The sequence below is a fragment of the Oryx dammah genome, unplaced genomic scaffold (genome assembly GCF_014754425.2).
Source record: "Oryx dammah isolate SB20612 unplaced genomic scaffold, SCBI_Odam_1.1 HiC_scaffold_27, whole genome shotgun sequence".
Lineage (NCBI taxonomy): Eukaryota > Metazoa > Chordata > Mammalia > Artiodactyla > Bovidae > Oryx > Oryx dammah.
The window spans coordinates 59,467,669-59,493,867 of record NW_024070211.1 but is presented as its reverse complement, the minus strand read 5'-3'; the positions used below and the strand labels follow the sequence as shown (position 1 = coordinate 59,493,867).

Here is a 26,199-nt window from a genome sequence, read left to right as displayed (position 1 = left end):
TTGATAGACATAATTTCTACATTATTAGTTGATTGTATTTTATTTTCTAGTAAAACATGACCCAGACACAAACATTGTCATAGAGAAGATGGTAGCTAATTGTGTACATAATGTTTCTATTGGTCTGGGAAGAGTTTTGATCAACTTAATTCAGAAACTTCCTTCAAATCAGTAAAGCTTACTTGTTAAAGCCAATGGTGATTAGAAAGTCCTTCAACTTCATTTTTCCCCCCTTTGGCTGTGCTGAGTCTTCATTGCTGCATGTGGGTTTTGTCTAGTTGTGGAGAGTGGGGCTACTCTAGTTGCAGTGTGCTGGCTTCTCATTGTGGTGGTTTCTCTTCTTGCAGAGCATGGGCTCTAGGGTGGGCCAGCTTAAACAGCTGTGGTGCATGGGCTCAGTAGTTGCAGCTCACAGACTTAGTTTTCCTGTGACACGTGGAATCTTCCTGGACCAGGGATCGAACCTGTGAACCCCAGCATTGACAATCAGATTCTCAACAACTGGACTACCAGTGCTGCTGCTACATGCTAAGTTGCTTTAGTCATGTCTGACTCTTTGTGACTCCATGGACTGTAGCTCACCAGGCCCCTCTGTCCATGGGATTCTCCAGGCAAGAATACTGGAGTCATTTGCCATGCCCTCCTCTGGAGGATCTTTCTGACTCAGGGATAGAAGCTGCATCTCTTATGTCTCCTGCACTGGCAGACAGGTTTGTTACACTAACACCACCTGAAAAGTCCTCAAAAATTTTTTTTTAAATAGCTTTACCCTTTCCTAGTGCTTATAACTCTTGAAATTCAGTAAACTCTATTTGTGCTTGAGTAACTGATGAAATAGTTTTAATACAGATTACAGAGGATCACCCTGGTTCATCACACTAGGAGAATGGTGAAGAAATGGGGTATAGAGTTAGTGTGGTATTCAACACATTGAAAATCTTCAAGACTTCAATAAATGGCAATAGACAGTGTAAAAAAAAAAAAAAGAAAAAAAGAAAGGGAGTGGAGAGTGGGCCCACCTTTCTAGCTTGATCTGAATAGTTGGCAAAAAGGATGACTGATCCATGTCACTTCCCACGCACTAGGCCCCTCTTGTCCATGGGATTTTCCAGGCAAGAATACTAGAGTAGGTTGCCATTTCCTCTTCCAGTGGAACTTCTCCACCCAGGGATCAAACCTGCATCTCCTATTTGAAAAAATAGATATACCTTTAAAAACTAAAGTGCATTTGCTATATATAAAGTGAATTTAGAGGGTACACCTGGACCAATATAAATATATACATATACCCTCTAACCACTACCCAGATCAAGATAGAGACTATCTCCAGCATCTCAAATGGGACCACGCTCATATACAGGTCAAGAGCCAGCTGAGTGGTCCTAATTTCTTTAAATAATTGCTTCTATAAAATTACAAGTAGATATACCATACAGAGGCTTCCCAGGTGGCATTAGTGGTAAAGAACCCTCTTGCCAATGCAGGATACATAGAGACGTGGGTTTGATCCCTGGGTTGGGAAGATCCTCTGGAGGAGGGCATGGCAATCCCCTCCAGTATTCTTGCCTGGAGAATCCCATGGACAGATGAGCCTGGGGTGCTACAGTCCATAGGGTTGCACAGAGTTGGACATTACTAAAGTGACTTAGTATGCACGCATACCACATAGACACTTATAATGGGCAATGTACTGCAAACAAGTTAGAAAAAAATTCCAATGGTTTAATTATCGTTTTTAACTCCTTAAAGTCTATCATTTCAGAATCTCTGTGAGCCAAAATTGGTCAACACCTAATGCCTTCCTCTCACTTTCCTCTCGGCCTGTCAGAAATAAATTCAACAAGAACCCCTGAATAGTAGTTTGGAACATGGAAGCCTGAGTGGGTTTATCCATCTTAGCTATAACTCTGTGGTTTGCATGTTAATTACCCCCTGCCTTATTAAATATATCTTATTAAATGCCCAAAGCTGATTTCCTAATTAGCTCTGGGCTGCTAGTCCTTAGTTTATGTTTCCACTCTTTTGTGGGGAGAGCCTTTGAATGTCATTCAGAAATTTTAAGTAGGGTTGACAAATGCCTTATGTGGGACTGGAGGATATTAATAAGTCATTGTTTCAAAATATATTTTACAGAAAGATATTTGTACCCAAGACTCAGCTATTGAAATCTGTCTTTCTCTCTTTCTGTCTCTTTCTTTAAAAGTATGGCTTGCATTGGTGAGAGTCTACTGTGTGCAGTGTCATTTGCAATGGTATCTTATGTAAGATGCAATCCTGGAGATTATATTTTAATGCTTTTCCTGATGAGAAAACCAAGATTCATAAACATTATGTCTGTTTGTTTATTCACTCAGTCATTCAGCAACTCAGTGTGAATGATGTCAGGCTATGTGCAGTTCACTGATTTTGAAACAACTACACATTTTTGGTTTGGATTAGTGAATGCTCTTATGTACTTTTAAGAAATACTGTGAGCTACTTCACTTTGTATGATGATCTCTAGGTCCATTCATTTTGCTGCAGATGGCATTTCATTCTTTTTTATGGCTGAGTAATATTCCATTGGGCTTCCCTGGTGGCTCAGTGATAAAGAATCCAACTGCTAATACAGGAGACACAAGTTCAATGCCTGCATTGGGAAGATCCTCTGGAGAAGGAATTAGCAGCTTACTCCAGTATTCTTGCCTGGGAAATCCCAAGGGCAGAGAAGACTGGTGATCTACAGTCCATGGGGTCACAAAAGAGTTGGACGTGACTTAGCAACTAAAGCAACAACAAAAATATCCATATATAAATAAATAAATATAAATATGTGTATGTATGTATGTTCATTGGAAGGACTAATGTTGAAGCTGAAGCTCCAATACTTTGTCCATCTGATATGAAGAGCTGATTCATTAGAAAAGATCCTGATGGTGGGAAAGATTGAAGGCAAAAGGAGAAAGGCACTGCAGAGGATGAGATTAGATAAGGTTAGATAGCATCACCTACTCAATGGACATGAGTCTGAGCAAACTCCAGAAGACAGTGAAGGACAAGGACAAGATTTAGTGACTCAACAACATACGCGCACGGGCACACACACACATACACACACACGCACACACCACATTTTATTTATCCATTCATCCATCAATGGACACTTGGGTTGCTTCCATGTCTTGGCTAGGGTAAATAGTGCAGAAAGAGCTAAAGGCAAATATCATATGGTATTGCTTATATGTGGAATTTTAAAAAATGATACAAACTTATTTACAAAACAGAAACTGACATAGAATACAAATTTATGGTTTCCAAAGCAGAAAGGGGGAAGAGGGATAACTTAGAATTTGGGGTTAACATGTACACACTGTTGTTCAGTCGCCAAATCTTGTCCAACTCTTCATGATTCCATGGATGGCAGGATGCCAAACTCCCCTATCCTTCACCACCTCCCTGAATTTTCCCAAGTTCATGTCCATTGAACCGGTGATGCCATCAAACCATCTCATCCTCTGTTGCTTCTTCTTCTTCTGCCTTCAATCTTTCCCAGCATCAGGGTCTTTTCCAGTGAGTCCACTCTTTGCAAAAAGTGGCCAAAGTATTGGGGCTTCAGCATTAGCAATAGTTCTTCCAATGAATATTCAGGGTTGATTTCCTTTAGTATTGACTGGCTTGATCTCCTTGCTGTCCAAGGGACTCTCAAGAATTTTCTCCAGTACCAAAGTTCAAAGGCATCAGTTATTCAGTGTTCAGCCTTTTTTACTGTCCACTTTTCACATCTGTACATGACTAGTGGAAAAACAGGGCTTTGACTATATGGACCTTTGTCAGCAAAGTAATGTCTTTGCTTTTTTAATACACTGTCTAGTTTTGTCATAGCTTTTATTCCAAGGAGTAAATATCTTTAAATTTCATGGCTGCAGTTCACCCTCCACAGTGATTTTGGAGCCCAAGGAAAAAAGTTTGTCACTGTTTCCATTGTTTCCCCTTCTATTTTGCCATGAAGTGATGGGACTGGATGCTATGATCTTTGAGTTTTAAGCTGGCTTTTTCACTCTTCTCCTTCACCCTCATCAAGAGGATCTTTAGTTCCTTATTTCTGATATTTCTCCCAGCAATACTGATTCCAGCTTGTAACTCTTTCAGCTTGGCACCTGGAAAAATGTGCTCAACATTTAAGTTAAATAAACAGGGTGACAATAAACAGCCATTCCTGCATTGTTCATTGAAGAAGGCCTTCTTGGCTCTCCTTGCTCTTCTCTGGAACTCTGCATTTAGTTGGGTGTAAATTTCCCTTTCTCCTATGCTTTTTGTTTCTCTTATTTCTTCACCTGTTTATAAAGTCTTCTCAGACAACCACTTTGTCTTCTTGCTTTTATTTTTCTTTAGGATGATTTTGTTTGCTGTCTTCTGTACGATATTGTGAACCTCTGTCCATAGTTCTTCAGGTATTCTGTTTACTAGATCTAATCCCTTGAATCTATCTGTCACCTCCACTATATAATCATAGAGAATTTGATGTAAGTCATACCTGACTGGCTTAGTGGCTTTCCCCTTTCTTTAATTTAAGCCTGAATTTTGCTATGAGAAGCTGATGATCTGAGCCACAGTCAGTTCCAGGTCTTATTTTTCCTGACTGTATATTGCTTCTCCATCTTTGGCTACAAAAAAATGTAGTCAATTTGATTTCAGTACTGACCATTTGGTGATGTTCATGTGTAAAAGTCATCTCCTGTGCTTTTGAAAAAGGGTGTTTGCTATGACCAGTGCATTCTCTTGGCAAAATTCTGTTAGGCTTTGGCTTGCTTCATTTTGTACTTCAAGGCCAAACTTGCCTGTTACTCCAGATATCTCTTGACTTCCTACTTTTTGCATTCCAATCCCCTACAGTGAATAGGACATCTTTTTTTGGTGTTAGTTCTAGGAGGTCTTCTAGATCTTCATAGAACTGATCATCTTCAGTTTCTTTGGCATTAGTGGTTGAGGCATAGACTTGAATTACTGTAATGTTGAATGGTTTGACTTGGAAATGAAACAATCATTTTTGTTGTTTTTGAGGTTGCAAGCTGCTGCTGCTGCTGCTGCTGCTGCTGCTGCTAAGTCGCCTCAGTCGTATCCAACTCTGTGTGACCCCATAGACGGCAGCCCAACAGAAAGCAATTACTGCATTTTTGGACTCTTCTTGATTATGAGGGCTGCTCCATTTCTTTTATGGTATCTTGCCCAAAGTAGTAGATTTAATGGTAATCTGAATTCTATTCACTCATTCTCATCTATTTTAGTTCACTAATTGCTAAGATGTCAATATTTACTCTTGCCATCTCTTGCTTGACCATGTCCAATTTACCTTGATTCATGGACCTAACATTCCAGGTTCCTATGCAGTACTGCTCTTTATAGCATTGGATTTTACTTTCATCACCAGACATATCCACAGTTGAACATTGTTTCCACTTTGGTCCAGCCTCTTCATTCTTTCTGGAGCTATTAGTAGAGTCTCTGTTCTTCCCCAGCAGCATATTGCCCTTCTGACCTGGAAGGCTTGTCTTTCAGTGTCATTTCTTTTTGCTTTTTTATATAGTTCATGGGGTTCTCACAAGAAATACACTGGGGTGGTTTGCCATTCCCTCCTCCAGTGGATCACATTTTGTCAGAACTCTCCATCATGACCTGTCCATCTTGGGTGGCCCTCCGTGGCATGGCTCATAGTTTCATTGAGTTACACAGGCCCCTTCACCACAACAAGGCACTGATCCATGAAGGGGATATACACACTATTATTGGTGGCTCAAATGGTGAAGAATCTGCCTGAAATGTGAGAGACCCAGGTTCAGGAAGATCCTGTGAAGAGGGGAATGGCAATCCACTCCAGTATTCTTGGCTGGAGAATTCCATGGACAGGGGAGCCTGGCAGGCTACAGTCCATGAAGTAGCAAAGAATTGGACATGACTGAGCGACTAACAGCCTATATAAAATAGATAACCAACAAGGACCTTCTGTATAGCACAGGGAACTCTACTCAACCTTTCATAATAATCTCTAAGGGAAAAGAATCTAAAAAATAATATATATATCTATATATATATATATGTATAACTGAATCACTTTGCTGTACATCTCAAATTAACACAACATTGTAAATCAGCTATATTGCAATACAAGTTAAGCAAAACAAAATAAAACACATTCCATACATTAAGCTACACACTCCAGTTTAAAATAACATGCAACCTGTTTTTCCAAGGCAGTTATAGTTTAAGAGCCTTGCTAGGGACAACAGAGCGAATCTCAGAATTTGTTAAGATTAGCACCCAAAGCTCATGCCCTTTCTTTCCCTTTTTTTTTTTTTTTTACCACTTCTCTTAATCCTGATCCTGGGGCAGGGTGATATGTTTGGCAGGACACATGACTTGAAATAAGAAATCTCCCTGAGAAATCCTGATATTTTCTTTAAAGGTTACTGAAGCAGAATTTGGGGCTTGTACCTGTTCTTTCTTGTCCAGACTGCAGTTAGGCAAAGTAACAACATCTTCCCTGTGGCACCTGGCTGCATGCAATCCAGCTGCCAGTCAGAGCTGTCAGTATAGTATACTCACTCAACCTGGTGTATTCCTTGCCTCCAAATGAGATGTTCCGATGGCAGCTAACCCAGATGGGTCCACTCTCCATTGATAAGTGCTGGCTGGAGTCCCCCTTAGCCTCACCATTTATGCCTCCTCCATTAGCTGCCTAATAAAGCAGGAAAATAGAATCTGCACCTTCATTATGACACCAGGATCTTCCATTTGTCAACCAAAATGTTGCTTAATGTCAAGGAATGGGTATCTGAAGCAGCTGAAGGCTTACTCTACCTCTTTCCCTTCAATTACCTGTGGCTCCTTCTATCTGCCCAGGATGAAGAACTCCCCCACCCTCACCCCACATCATGAACCCACTCTGTGTGTTTGTTTTCTTTTATAAGCACATAGGGACTTAACACCTCTGATCAAGCTCCTTTAACTTTAGAAGTAGAAGGGAGACAGAAAGACCAATGTTAGCATTGCATTCCTGCAAAGGAACAAAATCAACATGCAGCTTTATCATGAACCATATGCGTGATTTCTTAAGATAGTAATGATAACATATATGGTGACAAAGTATAAAACCTGAACCCAAACTAAGTATAATACCACTTGTGGAGTGAGAACAAAACAGACCCCTGACAAGTAATATATGTGTTGCTGCTGCTGCTGCTAAGTCGCTTCAGTTGTGTCCGACTCTGTGCAACCCCATAGACGGCAGCCCACCAGGCTTCCCCAACCCTGGGATTCTCCAGGCAAGAACACTGGAGTGAGTTGCTATTGCCTTCTCCAATGCATGAAAGTAAAAAGTGAAAGTGCTGTTCAAAATTAACTTATCTGATTTCTGGGGTTTCCTGGTAAGGTGGGGACACTATAGTTATTGGCTGCACAATTGTAAGATGTGTTGCAAATTCAGAAAAGTTAGATGTGTGTATAGGTGGGTATGTGAAATGTGTGTGTGTAGGTGGGTGTGTGTATGCCGGGGTGCCTCTTTCAGTGAGGAAGCTGGCTAAAACCTTCCTGATGATAAATAGAGTGAGGCAAAGTAAAATATGCAGAGGGCTAAGCAATTTTTTGGTTTCAGAAACATGACATAAGAGGGTGTTATTTGGAATGCAATAAAAGGGTAATTGGGCTTTAGTTAAAATATTTATAATCCAGTACCAACTTGATAATCTCTTATGATTTATGATTCCACTTAAATTCTCTGCCAAACTAAGTTTTCTCATCTTTAAAATAAGATAATACAGATTTCCTACCTCACAAAGATGTTATGATCAGATTGTGATGAATGCCGTTGTACATTTTCTGCCTGTCGTCATTAAGAACATTTCTGTTCTAATTTCTATCATCAGAGCTTAGTTTTGCATCCCTTGTAACTTCATATGCATAGGATCAAAGATTATGTGCCCTTTGCAAAAGGTGACTGCTTTTATGGATTAGTAGTATTCCAATCTAACACTCTTCAGAGTTCAATTTACTCTTTTTTTTAAATCTTAGAGTGGGGGCTTAGATTTTAAATTTTATATCTTTCTTATTATATCTTTTAAAAAACCTTTAAAGCCATGAATTATCTTCTAAGGACTGCTTTCATTAGAAGCAAAAATTTTGATACAATATTTCTATCATTATTCAATTTCCATTGTTTTCTAATTTCCATTATGGTTTCTTGTTGACCTAAGGATTACTTGAAAGTGTGTTTGTAAACATCTAAATATTTGAAGTTTTCTAGATAATTAATTATTATCAATTCCTAATCTAATTTAATTGTGGTAAGAAAACAAGCTATGGTTTCTTCAGGACTTATTGAGTAGGATATAGTGTCAGTCAATGTTCCACATGCATTTGAAAATAATATATAATCAGCATTCAATGAAGTATTCCATGAACATTAATTAACCAAGTTCTCATAATATTGTTGAATCTTATATTCTCACTATTTTTGAATCTCTGTTGTAGGTGCATGTGCAAAGTGTTTTTGTCTTCATGGTGAATTGACCCTTTATAATTTTGAAACTCTCTCCTATCTTGTAATACAGCTTACAATGTCTGATATTAATAGAGAAAATCCAGGTTTATTGTGCCTATTGTTTGCATAAAATGTCTTTTCCCTTCATTTTACTTTTAACCTGTCAATGTCTTTATTTTAAAAAGAGTATTATGCAAAAAAAGTGTATCAATAAGCCTTACTTTTTTTATCTAGCCTGACAATGTATGCCTTTAACTGAGGTTTGACTCAGGTTTCTTTTAATGTAATTATCCACTGGAAAAGTTTTAAGTTTACTACCTTGAAATTTATCCTCTGTATTTATTCATTTCTCATTTCTTATCTTATTTCACATTAAATGAGCATTGGTGCTTCACTGTTGTTGTTATCGTATTTTAGTATTCCTTCTTTTATATTGGCTTTGTGATTATACCTCTTTGGTTTATTTTAATGCATTCTTGGCTTATTTAAATTTACTTCCTTTTTTTAACTTTATTTATTTATTTATTTATTTTTTATTTTACTTTACAATTCTGTATTGGTTTTGCCATACATTGATATAAATCCACCATGGGTGTACAAATTGACATACCATTTTTTTTTAATTTTACTTTACAATTCTGTATTGGTTTTGCCATACATTGACATGAATCCACCATGGGTGTACATGCGTTCCCAAACATGAACCCCCCTCCCACCCCCCTCCCCACAACATCTCTCTGGGTCATCCCCGTGTACCAGCCCCAAGCGTGCCGTACCCTGCATCAGACATAGACTGGCAATTCGATTCTTACATGATATTATACATGTTTCAATGCCATTCTCCCAAATCATCTCACGCTCTCCCTCTCCCTCTGAGTCCAAAAGTCCGCTATACACATCTGTGTCTTTTTTGCTGTCCTGCATACAGGGTCATCATTGCCATCTTTCTAAATTCCATATATATGTGTTAGCATACTGTATTGGTGTTTTTCTCTCTGGCTTACTTCACTCTGTATAATCGGCTCCAGTTTTATCCATCTCATCAGAACTGATTCAAATGTATTCTTTTTAACAGCTGAGTAATACTCCACTGTGTATATGTACCACAGCTTTCTTATCCATTCATCTGCTGATGGACATCTAGGTTGTTTCCATGTCCTGGCTATTATAAACAACTGACAAACAACTAATCTCAAAAATATACAAGCACCTCCTGCAGCTCAATTCCAGAAAAATAAATGACCCAATCAAAAAATGGGCCAAAGAACTAAATAGACATTTCCACAAAGAAGACATAAGGATGGCTAACAAACACTTGAACAGATGCTCAACATCACTCATTATTAGAGAAATGCAAATCAAAACCACAATAAGGTACCACTTCACACCAGTCAGAATGTCTGCAATCCAAAAATCTGCAAGCAATAAATGCTGGAGAGGGTGTGGAGAGAAGGGAACCCTCCTACACTGTTGGTGGGAATGCAAACTAGTACAGCCACTATGGAGAACAGTGTGGAGATTCCTTAAAAAATTGCAAATAGAACTGCCTTATGACCCAGCAATCCCACTGCTGGGCATACACACTGAGGAAACCAGAATTGAAAGAGACACATGTACCCCAATGTTCATCGCAGCACTGTTTATAATAGCCAGGACATGGAGACATACCATTTTATATATCGTCTCATGGCCTTGCAACAGTATAATTTTCTTTAGCCTACATTCCGCATGCCATCCTTTGTGGTTTTATTGACACGTTCACTTCTACATTTGCTGTCAACATCACAGTATATTATTATTTTTCCTTTAAACTGAGTACTGACTTTTAAAATATTTAAGAAAAGAAATACAAATAGTTTTATATTTAGCCACCTATTTACCACTTTGCTTATTCTCCATCTCTTCTTGTACACTGAATGTTCCATCTGGAATCAGTTTCTTTAGAGTGTAGAACTTATTTTACACTTCTTAACAGTGGAGATCTGTAGGTAATACATTGTCACAGCTTTTGTTTAAATGAAATTGTACTATTTTCCCTTCAGATTTGAAAGCTATTTTTGCTGGATATAGAGTGTGAGACTGAGAGTTTCATACTTATAGCATTTGTTGGACTCCATTGTTTCCTGAGAGAAGTCACCTGTCATTCCACTGTTGTTCAGTTGCTATCTTCAGCAACTGAGCTGACATTGAGACAGTGGTATTTTTAAAGCATCTTAGTAGGGCCTTGGGATCCAAGCACCTGGAGAATAAGATTCTTTGCTTTTCATCCCAGCGTACAAATTCTTGTATTGCCAAGCAATGAATTTTTTTGACCTTGTAGGAAGACGAACTGGTGAGCTTGGTGAGCTTTCGGTTGCAGATTCAGTCTGCCTCTGTCTCTAACTGTTCACGCTGCTAGCTCTAGGAGGGCTCTGGGATCATGCACTGCACACTTTGAAATCTCAAAACTTTGTGACCTTGGGTCTGTTCAGATGTGTATTCACGGGACTATGACACTGCAAACAATATGACTCTAGAATAGTAAGAAACCTTGAAATGTTGAGATGCTGAGATCTCAATATTGCAAGGGAGTGAAGATCAGAAAGAATAAATTGTTTGTCCATATTACACAATGATGCCATGATGCTGACCATTTGGGTGAGAATCCAGGATTCCCTCTTCAGAACACGTGGCATCTGAAGATTCCAAGCTCCCCAAATAAAACTTTTTCTAGAATTTTACAATCAGGATTTCAATATAAGCTTAAGATATATTCAGTCTATAAGTCACTTAGAACATAGGTGAGGATTCCCCCATCACCCTCAGTGTGAATAAAGTCCTGTTTAAAATTCAGTTTCTATATGGGATGCTGAAAATATAGAGTCTCTACATGCTTGGGGAGTGGGTTGTAGGAAACACAATTAATGGAATCCAGAGAATTAAATTGAAGTCTCCCAAGTTTGGTGGTAGAAAAACATGAAATATGTTCAAGGCATCGAAGAGTGAAAAACTACCAGAATCTTTAACCACCTCCCAAATTCGTGTATCAAAGAAGTAAATTTTGAAAAGAACTACATTCTGCAGGGAAGAGTCTTTCCTAGGTGGGGAAAGGTTGAAGAGGTTTTATATCTGTATCAGTTGCTAAAGTTGGAACAGGACATGCTAAAGATGAGTCTGCTGAAGAGAACCTTTTTTTTTTTTTTTTTTCCTGGATTGAGACAATGACCAAATCTTTGACAAACCTGTGGGGAAGAAAGTTAGATTTGAATCTCAAGGAATTCCCCTCCCCCAAATCATTCTCTTGCATCAGAGTTTTGCTGCAAAGGAGAAAGTGAGCATCTCTGTTCTTCATAAGCCACTTTACGATATATAATAGTGACTATATTAATTTTCTAATGTCACAGTTATTAGCCAGTGGGTGTTTTGTGTACAGCAGAAATGTCAGATTGTTCGAATTACCCTAGATTCACAGATGTTACGAGAATACTATCAAAGTTAAGATTTGAATCATTGAAATGGATTCCATTACATATATAAAATCCTTTTACTTGGTATTCTCTTAGCCATTTGAGAAACCAATGGTTTGGTTGGTGTTGATAGAACATTAGCATGAAGGCTTTACCCATGAATACTTGAGTTGGAAAAGAAGACTGGTGATGATTCATAATGAAGCAAACTAATCAGTGTGCTACCTGACATCCTACCTTAACGATTAGGTACAATTGGGATAATGAGAAAGTTCTGGGGATGGATAGGGGTGATGGTTGCATAATAATGTGATTGTACTTTATGCCACTGAAATATATACTTTAAAATGGTTTAAATGGCACATTTTATGTTATTCATATTTTACCCCAGTGGGGAAAAAAAATTAGGTAGGAGACTTTGGATTCCATCTGTAGAAAATTTCTACCTCAAAAATCATTCATCCAAATGAAGGCTAGGAGGCATAATTTTAGTGTACCAAATATCTCCCATGCTGTGTGTTCCTTTGCTTAACCTTCACAAGAAAGTATGAATATAAATTACATAAAAACCAGAGACTCCTGTTCTCCCTCATGGAGCAATTGACAATGGAATAGTTAAAAAATGAGTGGCTATAGAAAAGCCATATGCTTTGGAATAGGACAACTTTGAAATTGAACCATAGAATAATTGCTAACCAATTAGATGATTTAAAGATATTTTGCATCCTCTTTTTTCTCTCTCTAGGCTTCAGTTTTCTTTTTAATCTATTAAATAGTAATAATGATCATGAAAAAGTCTTTGCTTAGTGATTGGCTTCAATTAATGGTAACAATTGCTTCTATAAAAGCCTTTTCATCCATGAAGAGATTTTTCAGTTATCTTCCATACTACAGTAATTATCAGTGTTAGGAATATCAGAATTTCATTGTGTTATTTACTTAGTAAAGCTATTGTGTGTCATGCCTTGTGACTTACTAGGATTGACTTACTTATAAAATCTTGGGGAAGGAGTTTTTTAAAGAATAATGTACAGCAGCTCTCTCTATTTATATATATATATATTATATTTATTTTTATTTATTTTTTATTTATATTTTATAAATATTTATATTTATTGCATGCTGCTAAGTCACTTCAACCATGTCCGACTCTGTGCGATCCCATAGATGGCAGCCCACCAGGCTCCCCCATCCCTGGGATTCTCCAGGCAAGAACACTGGAGTGGGTTGCCATTTCCTTCTCCAACGCATGAAAGTGAAAAGTGAAAGTGAAGTTACTCAGTCGTGTCCGACCCTCAGCGACCCCATGGACTGAAGCCTTCCAGGCTCCTCCGTCCATGGGATTTTCCAGGCAAGAGTAACTGGAGTGGGGTGCCACAATTATTAGTAATTATTATATTTATTATATAAATATAAATATTTATATTTATTGCAGAATTAACACATAATGCAGAATTTTCACCAGAGTCATATTTCATTTGGAAGATCTGAGACATTGAGGATTTTCTTTGCAAGACTTTATGGAATATCATGGCTGGATTTCCATTCATGGTCCTTAAGCTCAGGTGACAGTGCTGCCATGGTGTCACAGATCTCACCTGGCTTCCATTTCTTCCCACAGACATTTGCAGGAAACATGAATGCTGACAGTGTGATGCACCACAAGTTACTGCATTCTGTGAGAGCCCGGTTCATTCGCTTTGTCCCCCTGGAGTGGAATCCAAGCGGAAAGATTGGCATGAGGGTTGAAGTCTACGGATGCTCCTATAGTAAGTACCCACACAAATTATCAGCACTGGTGTGTGTTTGCAAGTGGCATTACCCACACTGTACCAGATTGTTGACACTGAGAATGCAATCTCAATCATTTCAAAATCATTTCTATAGTTTAATGACATATGCGTATTTGAAAATGTGAAACTCAACCCAGACGTAGAAGTACGTTTATTTAAGGATGAAGTAGTTTGGAGATAAGATGATTGGGTTTAACAAAAAGTGTTCAAAATGAAGAACTCTTGGAGTTTGAGCTATCACTTACCTTTGCAGTACTAAAATAATTTTAGTCCTTTCCCAGGAGTGGGATGAAGTATTATAAAACTCTTCCCTTCCTTGTTCTAGAAGGGAAAGAGAAGAAAGATTTCAACTCAGTGTAATATGTGGGATGTTTCTCTCTTGGAATTATGCAGACACTCCATTCTTCTGAATTGTTTGGGCTGAATTTAAAAGTAGAGCTCCATCTTGCAGATAAGGAAGATCACAAACATAAGTAGAACTCTAGAACTGTGAAAAGATTGCCTTTATCTTGAACAAGCACTTTTAGAAAGAATGTGCTTAAAACAGATGCTCCAACAAACCATTAAATCAAGGAGAAGCTGCCTTGCATTCCAGCCCTTCTATCAAAAAGTATAGACATCTAGTGTGAGGACATGGGTGTTTTCTAACCCAGGATCTCTGGGGCATCCAGATTCCCATGTTACCTCTTCCTTGATAACAGTTGTCACAACTAATATTACCAAATGCAAGTTTGTGTACCAAATACACAATGAGGCCAAATAAACAGAAACATCAGAGTTTGGAAGAGAGAAATATTTATTGCAGAGACAAGCAAGAGAACTGGTTGCTTATGTCTAAAAACCCAGAACTCCCCAGAATTTGGCAAAGCTCTTTAAAAGGCAAGGTAAGGGAGGGGCATCTCATGTGAAGAGTTGACTCATTGGAAAAGACCGTGATGCTGGGAGGGATTGGGGTCAGCAGGAGAAGGGGAAGACAGAGGATGAGATGGCTGGATGGCATCACCAACTCGATGGACATGAGTTTGAGTGAACTCCGGGAGTTGGTGATGGATAGGGAGGCCTGGCATGCTGCGATTCATGGGGTCGGAAAGTCGGACACAACTGAGCAAGTGAACTGAACTGAACTGAACTGAAGGGAGGGGCATGTTTAATTATTGAAAACCTCTTGGTCCCAGAATCTTTTGTTCTTATAGCTGTCCACATAGATCAGGTAACAATGTTCCTGTAAATTTCCAACAAGACAAATATTATTCTCTGTTCTGTAATTTTGTATCTCTATGTGAATGGAAAAGTGTTATACCCTTAAAAGGTCAGAACCCTGAACAGGCTCTCCTATATATATCAGACCACTGGCAAAATTCTCAACTCTGAGCAATAGAATACAAAGATTAAAGTAAAGAAACATGTTCTAATCCATTTTTAAAAGATCTAATGTGGAGTCATATTTGTTCTTCCCTATTACACTAGGAGGCTTATTTTAGGTTAAACATGAAGCATTCATGCTGAAATAAAAGGAGTATTTATATTACTACTTCAGCCATCTATTTTGCTGCAATAATTCAATTTCTCTTTTACACATCCTCATACATTTGTTTTCTCTGTCCTGTCAGTTGTCCCTATTTTCCATGTTCATTGCTCTGAGTGTTTGTACAAAAAGGCTCAGAACATCAAGTTAAATAATCAACTGAACAACAGAGAGACCCTTGAGCACCATGTGTAGTTCTTTTCAGGTGATTGCCCCTTTGACAATCTGATGACAGCAAGGCAACCATCTCTTAAGAAAAGTGCCCCAACAAAGGAAACTATAAGCAAAGTGAAAAGACAGCCTTCAGAATGGGAGAAAATAATAGCAAATGAAGCAACTGACAAACAACTAATCTCAAAAATATACAAGTAACTCCTGCAGTTCAATTCCAGAAAAATAAATGACCCAATCAAAAAATGGGCCAAAGAACTAAACAGACATTTCTCCAAAGCAGACATACATACAGATGGCTAACAAACACATGAAAAGATGCTCAACATCACTCATTATCAAAGAAATGCAAATCAAAACCACAATGAGGTACCATCTCACACTGGTCAGAATGGCTGCTATCCAAATGTCTACAAACAATAAATGCTAGAGAGGGTGTGGAGCAAAGGGAACACTCTTACACTGTTGGTGGGAATGCAAACTAGTATAGCCACTATGGAGAACAGTGTGGAGATTCTTTAAAAAACTGGAAATAGAACTGCCTTATGGCCCAGAAATCCCACTGCTGGGCATACACATCGAGGAAATCAGAATTGAAAGAGACACATGTACCCCAATGTTCATCACAGCACTGTTTATAATAGCCAGGACATGGAAGCAACCTAGATGTCCATCAGCAGACGAACGGATGAGAAAGCTGTGGTACATATACACAATGGGATATTACTCTGCCATTAAAAAGAATACATTTGAATCAGTTCTAAAGAGGTGGATGAAACTGGAGCATATTATACAGAGTGAAGTAAGCCAGAAAGAAAAACACCAATACAGTATACTAACACATATATATGGAATTTAGAAAGATGGTAATGATGGTATGCGAGACAGCAAAAGAGACACAGATGTTTAGAACAGTCTTTTGGACTCTGTGGGAGAAGGCGAGGGTGGGATGATCTGAGAGAACAGCACTGTAACATGTATATTATCATATGTGAAACAGATCGCCAGTCCAGGTTCAATGCAAGGTGCTCAGGGCTGGTGCACTGGGATGACCCAGTAGATGGGATGGGGAGGGAGGTGGGAGAGGGGATCAAGATGGGGAACACATGTACACCCGTGGCTGATTCATATCAGTGTATGGCAAAAACCACTACAATATTGTAAAGAAATTAGCCTCCAATAAAATAAATACACTGAAAAAAAGAAAAGAAAAGTGTCCACAGTAAGGTTCTCAGCTTGGCTAAAGCCCAGATCTTGACCAAGAAAAGAGCTCCTGACTTTGAGATAGTCTTATCCTACCAAGATTTCTTTCCAAGGAATCTTTTCCAGGAAAGCTCTGCATCAAGTAAATACATCTTCTAAGGCAGTGGTCTCCAACCTTTTTAGCACTAAGGACCAGTTTTGTGGAATACAATTTGTCCACAGACCAGAGCTGGGGGAATGGTTTTGAGATGATTCAAGCAGATTACCTTTTCTTTTTTTTTCAAATATTGACCCAAATGTTTAAAAATTGTATCTTTAATTGAAGGATAATTACTTCACAATATTGTGTGGTTTCTGCCAAACATTAACATGAAGAAGCCACAGACATACACATGTCCCCTCCCTCTTAAACCTCCTTCCAACCTCTCTAGGTTGTCACAGAGCACCAGCTTTAGGTTACCTCCATTACACAGTACTTTTGTATACTTTGTGTCTAATCTAATGCTGCTGCTGATCTGACAGGAGGTACAGGTCTGTGGGCTGGAGGTTGGGGATCCCTGCTGTAAGGAGAAAAATTACCTTCAGGTACACAGTGTGAGTGGTGGAAAGCTGCACCCCCTTAAGCAGCTTTTGGATGGAGAATGCCTTTGTCTGGGATGATCGTCCAGCTGGCACACTGTAATCTTCCGTCACTTGTCCTGGGGCTTTGGTGTTTTATCCTTTGGGAAAGAAGAACACCCATCTGACTCTTAGTTAGTCTATAAAACTAAAATCTCAGCATGTCCTCTGGATCAAGAATTCCCTTTCAAAATCATCTTATCCTTTTTTTTTACTGGTTCATTCTTATAAACATAAAACTTTGCTGCATAAGTCATAAAACAAAACAACTACAAAAGCCCAATGGCTCTATTTATCTATCTATCCTTCTCCTCTCCCATGCTCTGGGCAAAATAGCCTCTCCCAAAAGCTTGTCTTTAGTTACTGATTACACTGCAACTGTTTTTGGTACATCTTGAGGCACATGGTGTCAGTTTCATGTGTCAACTTGGTAGGTTTCAGGCCACCGTGATTCAGCTAGACACCAGTCCAGGTGTTGCTGTGATGAGTTTAACATTGACATCATTTGCCCTTAAGGAGAGGAGCTATGATTGATAATCTATGGGCCTGATTCAGTCAGTTGAGAAGTTTTAAGACAGAACTGAATTTTTCCATTCAGTTCAGTTCAGTCGCTCAGTTGTGTCCGACTCTGCGACGCCATGACCACAGCACGCCAGGCCTCCCTGTCCATCACCAACCCACGCCCATTGAGTCAGTGATGCCATCCAATCATCTCATCCTCTATCGTCCCCTTCTCCTCCTTCCCTCAATCTTTCCCAGCATCAGGGTCTTTTCAAATGAGTCAGCTCTTTGCATCAGGTGGCCAAAGTATTGGAGTTTCAGCTTCAACATCAGTCCTTCCAATGAACACTCAGCACTGGTTGGATCTCCTTGCAGTCCAAAGGACTCAGTCTCAAGAGTCTTCTCCAACACCACAGCTCAAAAGCATCAATTCTTCGGTGCTCAGCTTTCTTTCTAGTCTAACTCTCACATCCATACATGACCCCTGGAAAAACAATAGCCTTGACTAGACAGACTTTGTTGACAAAGTAATGTCTCTGCTTTTTAATATGCTGTCTAGGTTGGTCATAACTTTCCTTCCAAGGAGTAAGCGTCTTTTAATTTCATGGCTGCAATCACCATCTGCAGTGATGCTGGAGCCCAGAAAAATAAAGTCAGCCATTGTTTCCACTGTTTCCCCATCTAATTGCTATGAAGTAATGGGACCAGATGCCATAATCTTAGTTTTCTGAATGTTGAGCTTTAAGCCAACTTTTTCACTCTCCTCTTTCACTTTCATCAAGAGGCTTTTTAGCTCCTCTTCACTTTCTGCCATAAGGGTGGTGTCATCTGCATATCTGAGGTTATTGATGTTTCTCCTGGCAATCTTGATTCCAGCTTGTGCTTCCTCCAGCCCAGCATTTCTCATGATGTACTCTGCATATAAGTTAAATAAGCAGGGTGACTATATACAGCTTTGACATGCTCCTTTTCCTATTTAGAACCAGTCTGTTTTTCCATGTCCAGTTCTAGCTGTTGCTTCCTGAGCTGCATACAGGTTTCTCAAGAGGAGGGCCAGGTGGTCTGGTAATCCCATCTCTTTCAGAATTTTTCACAGTTTATTTTGACCACACAGTCGAAGACTTTGGCATAGTCAATAAAGCAAAAATAGATGTTTTTCTGGAACTCTCTTGCTTTTTCCATGATCCAGTGGATGTTGGCAATTTGATCTCTGGTTCCTCTGCCTTATCTAAAACCAGCTTGAACATCAGGAAGTTCACAGTTCACTTATTGCTGAAGCCTGGCTTGGAGAATTTTGAGCATTACTTTACTAGCCTATGAGATGAGTGCAATTGTGTGGTAGTTTGAGCATTATTTGGCATTGCCTTTCTTTGGGATTAGAATGAAAACTGACCTTTTCTAGTCCTGTGGCCACGATTGAGTTTTCCAAATTTGCTGGCATATTGAGTGCAGCACTTTTGCAGCATCATCTTCCAGGATTTGAGATAGTTCAACTGGAATTCCATCACCTCCACTAGCTTTGTTCATAGTGATGCTTTCTAAGGCCCACTTGACTTCACAGTTCATGATGTCTGGCTCTAGGTGAGTGATCACACCATCGTGATTATCTGGGTTGTGAACATCTTTTTTGTACAGTTCTTCTGTATATTCTTGCCACCTCTTCTTAATATCTTCTTCTTCTATTAGGTCTATGCCATTTCTGTCCTTCATTGAGCCTGTCTTTGCATAAAATGTTCCCTGGTATCTCTAATTTTCTTGAAGAGATCTCTAGTCTTTCCCATTCTATTAAAAATTCCTACCTGTGCACTTCAACTGCAACTCCTGCCAGAAAGTGTCCAGCCTGCCGCTACTGACAGCATGTATTTACAGATGAATTTCAGACTTGCCTCGCCAGCCCCCACAATCATATAAATCAGTTCCTTGCAATGAATCTTTCAATATACAGAATCTACTGGTTCTATTTTTCTGGGGAGACTCATGCAGATTGCTCTACAGAAACTCTTTCAGTTAATACCACCAGTGACCTCTTTGTAGCTAAGATCCAACAGTCAGTTTTCTCACTACACTTATGTCTCAGTAGTAGTTGGTTCAATTCACTATTCCCATTTTTTAGAAACTCAGCTTCCTCTTTTATCTTACATGCCCCTCTACCATCTCAGGGCTCTATCTCAGGACTTCTACTTTATTTCTTTGTTTAAAAATTTATTGAAGTTTAGTTGATTTATAATGTTGTGTTTCAGGTGTATAGAAAAGTGACCCAGTTTTACATATATATGTGTGTGTGTGTGTGTGTGTGTGTGTGTGTGTGTGTGTATGTGTGTGTATATAAAATATAGATAGATATAGATATTTGTACATATACATATATGTATGTATACATATATAATCTTTTTCAGGTTCTTTCCCCTTATAGATTATTACAAGATATGAAGTACAGTTCCTTGTGCTATACAGTAGACCCTTCTTGGTTATCTGTTTTATACATAGCAGAATGTATTTGTTAATCCCAAAGTCCTAATTCATCCCTCCCTCCCTTTTCCCCTTGTGGTATCCATGATTTTTTTTCTATGTCTGTGGGTTTATTTCTGTTTTGTAATTAAGTTCATTTGCATCATTTTTTTAAAAAAATCCAGATATAATTGATATCATATGATTTGTCTTTCTCTGACTTACTTCACTTAATATGATAATCTCTAAGGCCATCCATGTTGCGCGAATGGCATTATTTCATTCTTGTTGTGGCTGAGTAATATTCCAGTGTATATATCTACCATATCTTCCTTGTCTGTTCCTCTGTTGATGGACATTTAGGTTGCTTCCATGTCTTGGTTCTTATAAATAGTGCTGCTATGGACATTAGGGTGCATGAATCTTTTTGAATTATGATATTCTCCACCAATGCCCAGCTAAATTTATAGGGTTTCATGAATTTAAATACCATCTAGATGCTGATCACCTCCACATATGTATCTCCTAGACTGACCCCTGGAATTATATATGCAATAAACTAGCCATCTCTTCCTGAAAGTCTAGTACATCTCTCGTTTATTATAGTAAAAACAGAATTCTTGATCACCATTCTCTTAACAACTTGCTGTTTCACATCTCCTATCTTAACAAATGGAATGATTCAGTCATTTGCTAGAACAGAAACCTAGGAAGCAGCCTCAATTTCTCCTTCCTTGATCCTCATCTACACAGTTCATAGAAGCACTCCCTGGTTCAATCCACCAAGACATATCTTAAATCCATGTACTTATCCTACTTCCCTGAGTGATAGCCTCTTCCAGTCTCACCCAGAGTATTTAAATAGACTCTTACCTGCAGTTCCTACTCCTGCCAGGACTTCCATAAACCTGTTTTTCATGCAGTAGCCAAAGTGATCTTTATCAATAAGAAATAAAAGTATATCATTGTACTGCCTACTTCACTTAAAATTGAAGCACTTGACTGGCATTTAAAATCCCTTATTGAGTGCCGCATGCCTACCCCTTTCACTTCCTTTTCTTTCTTTCCATCCATGCAGGCTTTCTTACTATTCCTGAAATATATCAGGTTTTTCCTACCTAAGGATCTTTGCATTTTCTGTTCCTTAGGCACAGAACAGTTTTTCACAGGGTTTACATGGTCATCTCCTTCAATCAATGTGATTCTTAATTCTAATATCACCACTTAACCTCTCTGATCGCCTCTTCCAAGTCACCTGTACTAATTTCTCTGCACCAAACATTAACCCGTGGTTATACAACATGATTTTATTTTCTTCCTGGTGCCTTGCACAAACCAGAATCTTGTCTGTTTGTTCTGGCTTGTTGGTCATTTGCTTTTCAAGACCCTGTGCCAAATATAAGTCCCGTGAGGGCAGGCACTTTGCCAATTAAGTGCCAGCGTGCATTAAAAGCAAATCTGTATCCAATAAATATCTGTGTTTTATCAGTCTTATTATCTCAGCATGGGCCACCATGCTATTATTCTGAAATTTCATGGTATGTATGAATATGCCCACTGTAGATTCTATGGAACTGATATATATATATATATATATATTATTTTTTTTTGGTCTCATAAATCTTTTTCTCAAAATTCCATTTGAGTGTGTTGTTAAAGATTGGTAGATATCTTACAGTTCAATAATTTCTTAAGATAAGGTTTTACCATTTTGGAATTCATTAAGTTGATCATCTATTTATTCAATTGACAATGTTCACTTAGCACTTAAGCTCTACCACAAATTATACAAAGCTCTTGGGTTTTGAGGAAGATAAGACCTTTTCTGGACTTCTTTTGTTTTTTATTAAAAAATTTTTTTTGGCCACACTGCATGTCATGTGGGGTCTTAGTTCCCTGACCAATGTGCCCCTTACAGTGAAGACACAAAATCTTATCCACTGAACCGTCAGTGAAAACCCCACTGGGCTTAAGTCCTATATGTTCCCTTTGGAGCATTCTTTATGATTGCATTTCATAAACTATTTGTGTACTTTTTTTAAACATCTGTCTCTTCCTGCTGCTGATGCTAAGTTACTTCAGTTATGACCGACTCTGTGCGACCCCATAGACACCCATAGACCCCATAGTCTCTGCTTTTTAATATGCTGTCTAGGTTTGTTATAGCTTTCCTTCCAAGGAGCAAGCATCTTTTAATTTCATGCCTGCAGTTAGGGCCAAGGGAGGCCAAAAGGAGAAAGGAAGCAAGTGTTACTGTTGGCATTAGAAAGAGTTAGGAGACACCCTCTGGCCTCAGCTGAGTCTCAAACATTGGTAGTCAGTTCCTTGACAGAAAGGAGTCCCAGGCAGCAGGAAGGACTGGTGCATAGGGAAGCAGACGAAAGCTAGATATTCCTTTATTTCATGCCCTGGAGTCACAGAAAGACAGTGTGCAGTGTAGACCTTGCCTCTTTCTTCTCTTACATTTCCCATGTTGTCTATACCTTCTTTCAGAAAGAGAATAGACTTCATCGGGCCTGCAGGAGGAAAAGTGTTAATAATAAGGGAGAGCCCTTCCTCTTTTCTAATGTCTCAGCCTACAATGCCTCCCTGAGAAAGTCTCTGCTTTCCAATTTGGAAAACATTCTCCAATTGGAGAATCAAACCAGACTGGGAACTGAAGAGTTTGTCTTTCAGTTATCTGTCAGCATGACAGAGTCTGCCCCAAATGGGATTTTTTTAAAAAAATTTGTTGAACTATGGTTGATTTACCATGTTATGTTCATTTCAGGTGTACGGCAAAATGAATCAGTCGTACATATACAGATAGGCACTCTTTTTACATTTGTTTTGTTTTTTTGTTTGTCTTTCTTCTTTTGGCAAACAGCCCATGCCTTAGATTTCTTTTATGGGCCCTGTCACTAGATACCCTGTGCCCAGATTGCTTATCACTTGCAAAATGGTCCCCCATCTTTCTTCACTTGCTATTTCAGGAGCTTCTCTGATGATCTCCCTCGTCAAGACCTTTCTGAAATGAGTATTGACTTGCTCCTTTCAAGTGCTACTCACAGTCTTTGGAAAACTCCATGCTTCTCAAGGGGTTTCATGCTCCACTCCCCTCTGATTTGCTGCATTTCCTTTACTCAGCTTCCACTAAGTACACATGTATAGTTCCCTGCACAGACTGTGAATTTCTCACTTGATTCTATGTTTTAAATTTTTATTTATTTTTAAAATTTTTATTCAAGTATGGTTGGTCTGAAGTGTTGTGTTACTTCAGGTATAGAGCAAAGTAACTCAACTACACACACACACATACACACACACACACACACATATATTCTTTTTAAGCTTCTTTTTCTTTATAAGTTATTCCAAGATAGTAAGTAAAGCTCCCCATGCTATATAGTAGGACTTTGTTGTTCATCTAGTTTATATATAATAGCATGTATATATTAATCCCCAAATTCCTAATTTATCCTCTCTTTCCTCTTTGGTAACCATAATTTTGTTTTCTATGTCTGTTGAGTATATTTTTGTTGTTGTTGGTGTTGCTGTTTAGTTGGTAAGTCATTTCTGACTCTTTTGCAACCCCATGGACTATATAGCCCATCAGGTGCCTCTGTCCATGGGATTTCCTAAACAAGAGTACTGGAGTGGGTTGCCATTTCCTTTTCCAGGGAATCTTCCCAACCCAGGAAGCAAAGCTTCATCTCTTGCATTGGCAGGCAGATTCTTTATCCCTGAGCCATGAGGGAAGCCCATTTTTGTCTTGTAAATAGGTTTATTTGATATCACTTATATATAGAATATAAAAATAAATGACATAAATAAACTTTTTGTTATGTAAATAAGTTTATTTGTATAATATTTTAAATTCCATATGTAAGTGATATTATGATATTTAACATTTTCTATTTGGCATCTTCACTTAGTATCATAATCTCTAGGTTCATCAATGTTGCTGTAAGTGGTAGTATTTCATTATTTTTTATAGGTGAGTAATATTTCATTGTATATCTGCACCACATCTTCTTTATCTACTTATCTGTGGATGAATATTTAGGTTGCTTCATATTCTGCCTATTGTAAATAGTGCTGCTATGAACATAGGGGGTTTCCCTGATAGCTTTGTTGGTAAAGAATCTGCCTGCAATGCAGGAGACCCCAGTTCAATACCTAGATTGGGAAGATCTGCTGGAGAAGGGATAGGCTACCCTCTCCAGTATTGCTGGGCTTCCCTGGTGGCTCAGCTGATTAAGAATTCACTTGCAAGCTGGGAGACCTGGGTTCGATCCCTGGGTTGGGAAGATCCCCTGGAAAAGAGAAAGGCTACCCATTCCAGTATTCTGGCCTGGAGAATTCCATTGCCTGTTTAGTTCATGGGGTCGCAAAGAGTCAGACACGACTGAGTGACTCACTTTCACTGTGAACATAGGAGTGCGTGTATCTTTTTGAATTAGAGTTTTCTCTGCATATACTGGGCTTGCTGTACAAACCTGCTGCTTTTTTTCCCCTGAAATATTCTTATTCTCCTTCACTAGAATGACTCCTGGTAGCCATTCACCACCTAGATCAAATGTCACCTGCTTTCTGACTCCCAGACTCTATCATGTAGCCACATTTTATGAGCTTCAATTCTGGGTCTTATCATATTAAATTAAAATTGCCTGGTGCTTCCTTGACTAATAACTAGTCTCTTTAGAGACAAGGTTGGAATCATGACCTAACTCTGCTCTCTGAGACCCAGATCAATGCCTGACAACTGCTATATGCCCCCTGGATATTTAATGTTTTGGCTTAAAAGCCTAACCATCCTTACTTATTATTAAAGTTTTTATTTATTTATTTTTTAATTATAGTACTCTTTTTAATGGGCTCTCCTTTCTCTTCTATGTATTTTATAGGCACTTAAAATCATAAGCTTATTAGAGTCTTCCTTATACATGGGTTTCTTTATTACATCACTCTTTTCTTATTGAATAATTGAGAATATCATGGTTGCAGTTCTTCAGTTGAAGGTCTTTGAAGGTCCTCAGCCCCTTCTGGTGTATTCTGTTTTTAAAACTCTAGAAGGAATAACATGTTTGTTTTTTCCTAAGTATTTATGTCATTAAAAGCTTTACTTTTTAATTGCCTGCATTCCCTTCATAAATGACAGGACAAGGGTTCCACATTCCCAAGTTTCCCTTTGCTTCAGGTCCCCAGGGCCATCTTTTTCCTATGATCACAATGACATTCAGAGCAACAGATTCCTTTTGTGTGTTCAGATATGAACAGTTGAACGCGTGGTCTGCTCTTCAAAAGGTGAAAATTCCAGCAAACACTCTTGACTTCTTTGAGCCTTTCTGTTTCTCATCTATAAGTAATAGTGGTAATTACTTTAAGGCTGACTATATCATTTTTGAGTTTGGATGCAACAAGCATGGAGCAGAGTATCTAGCAAAGTGTCGGGGCTCAGTAAGTAATACAACTAGTATTAATATGGGTATAGATCCATAGAGGACATTTCTATAATCGCTACTACATGTTGCATTTTTCAGAAACATGAATCATATTCTCTACCAGGCAGGGGCCATCTCAGATTCATATCTCTGTCTGCTCTTGCTTTCACTTCCTTTCTCATGGTCTCTGGGATCTCACTTCCCTGCAACTTCCAGAATCTCTATGTTCAAGAGTAGGCTAATGTGGTCACCCTACAAAGACCAAAACACAAAGTCTTCCCTGTTATAATTTGTGGTCAATATTGTTCAGTTACTAAGTCCTAACCAACTCTTTGCAACCCCATTGACTGTAACATGGCTGGCTTCTCTGTCCTCCACTATCTCCCAGTGTGTGTGTGTGTGTGTGTGTGTGTGTGTGTGTGTGTGTGTGCACTTAGTTGTGTTTGTCTTTTTGCAACCCTTTGGACCCTAGCCTGTGAAGATCCTCTGTTCATGGGATTTTTCAGGCAAGAATACTGGAGTGGGTTGCCATTTCCTCCCTCAGGGGATCTTCCTGAGC

The 26,199-nt window shown here is 38.7% G+C and overlaps 1 protein-coding gene and 1 long non-coding RNA gene across 7 annotated transcripts in view; one reads left to right on the top strand and one right to left on the bottom strand.

Annotated features, from left to right (window-relative positions):
- Window positions 1-26,199, top strand: part of CNTNAP5 (contactin associated protein family member 5) — a 1,071,087-nt gene that overhangs the window by 435,444 nt on the left and 609,444 nt on the right. For all 6 annotated transcript variants that reach the window (XM_040228920.1, XM_040228919.1, XM_040228922.1 and 3 more), the window contains one exon: window positions 13,580-13,727. In XM_040228920.1, the coding sequence (XP_040084854.1) occupies window positions 13,580-13,727 (148 nt within the window). The remainder of the gene's footprint in view (window positions 1-13,579; window positions 13,728-26,199) is intronic.
- LOC120854700 overlaps window positions 1-26,199 on the bottom strand; it is a 381,893-nt gene that overhangs the window by 100,243 nt on the left and 255,451 nt on the right. The window lies entirely within an intron of this gene.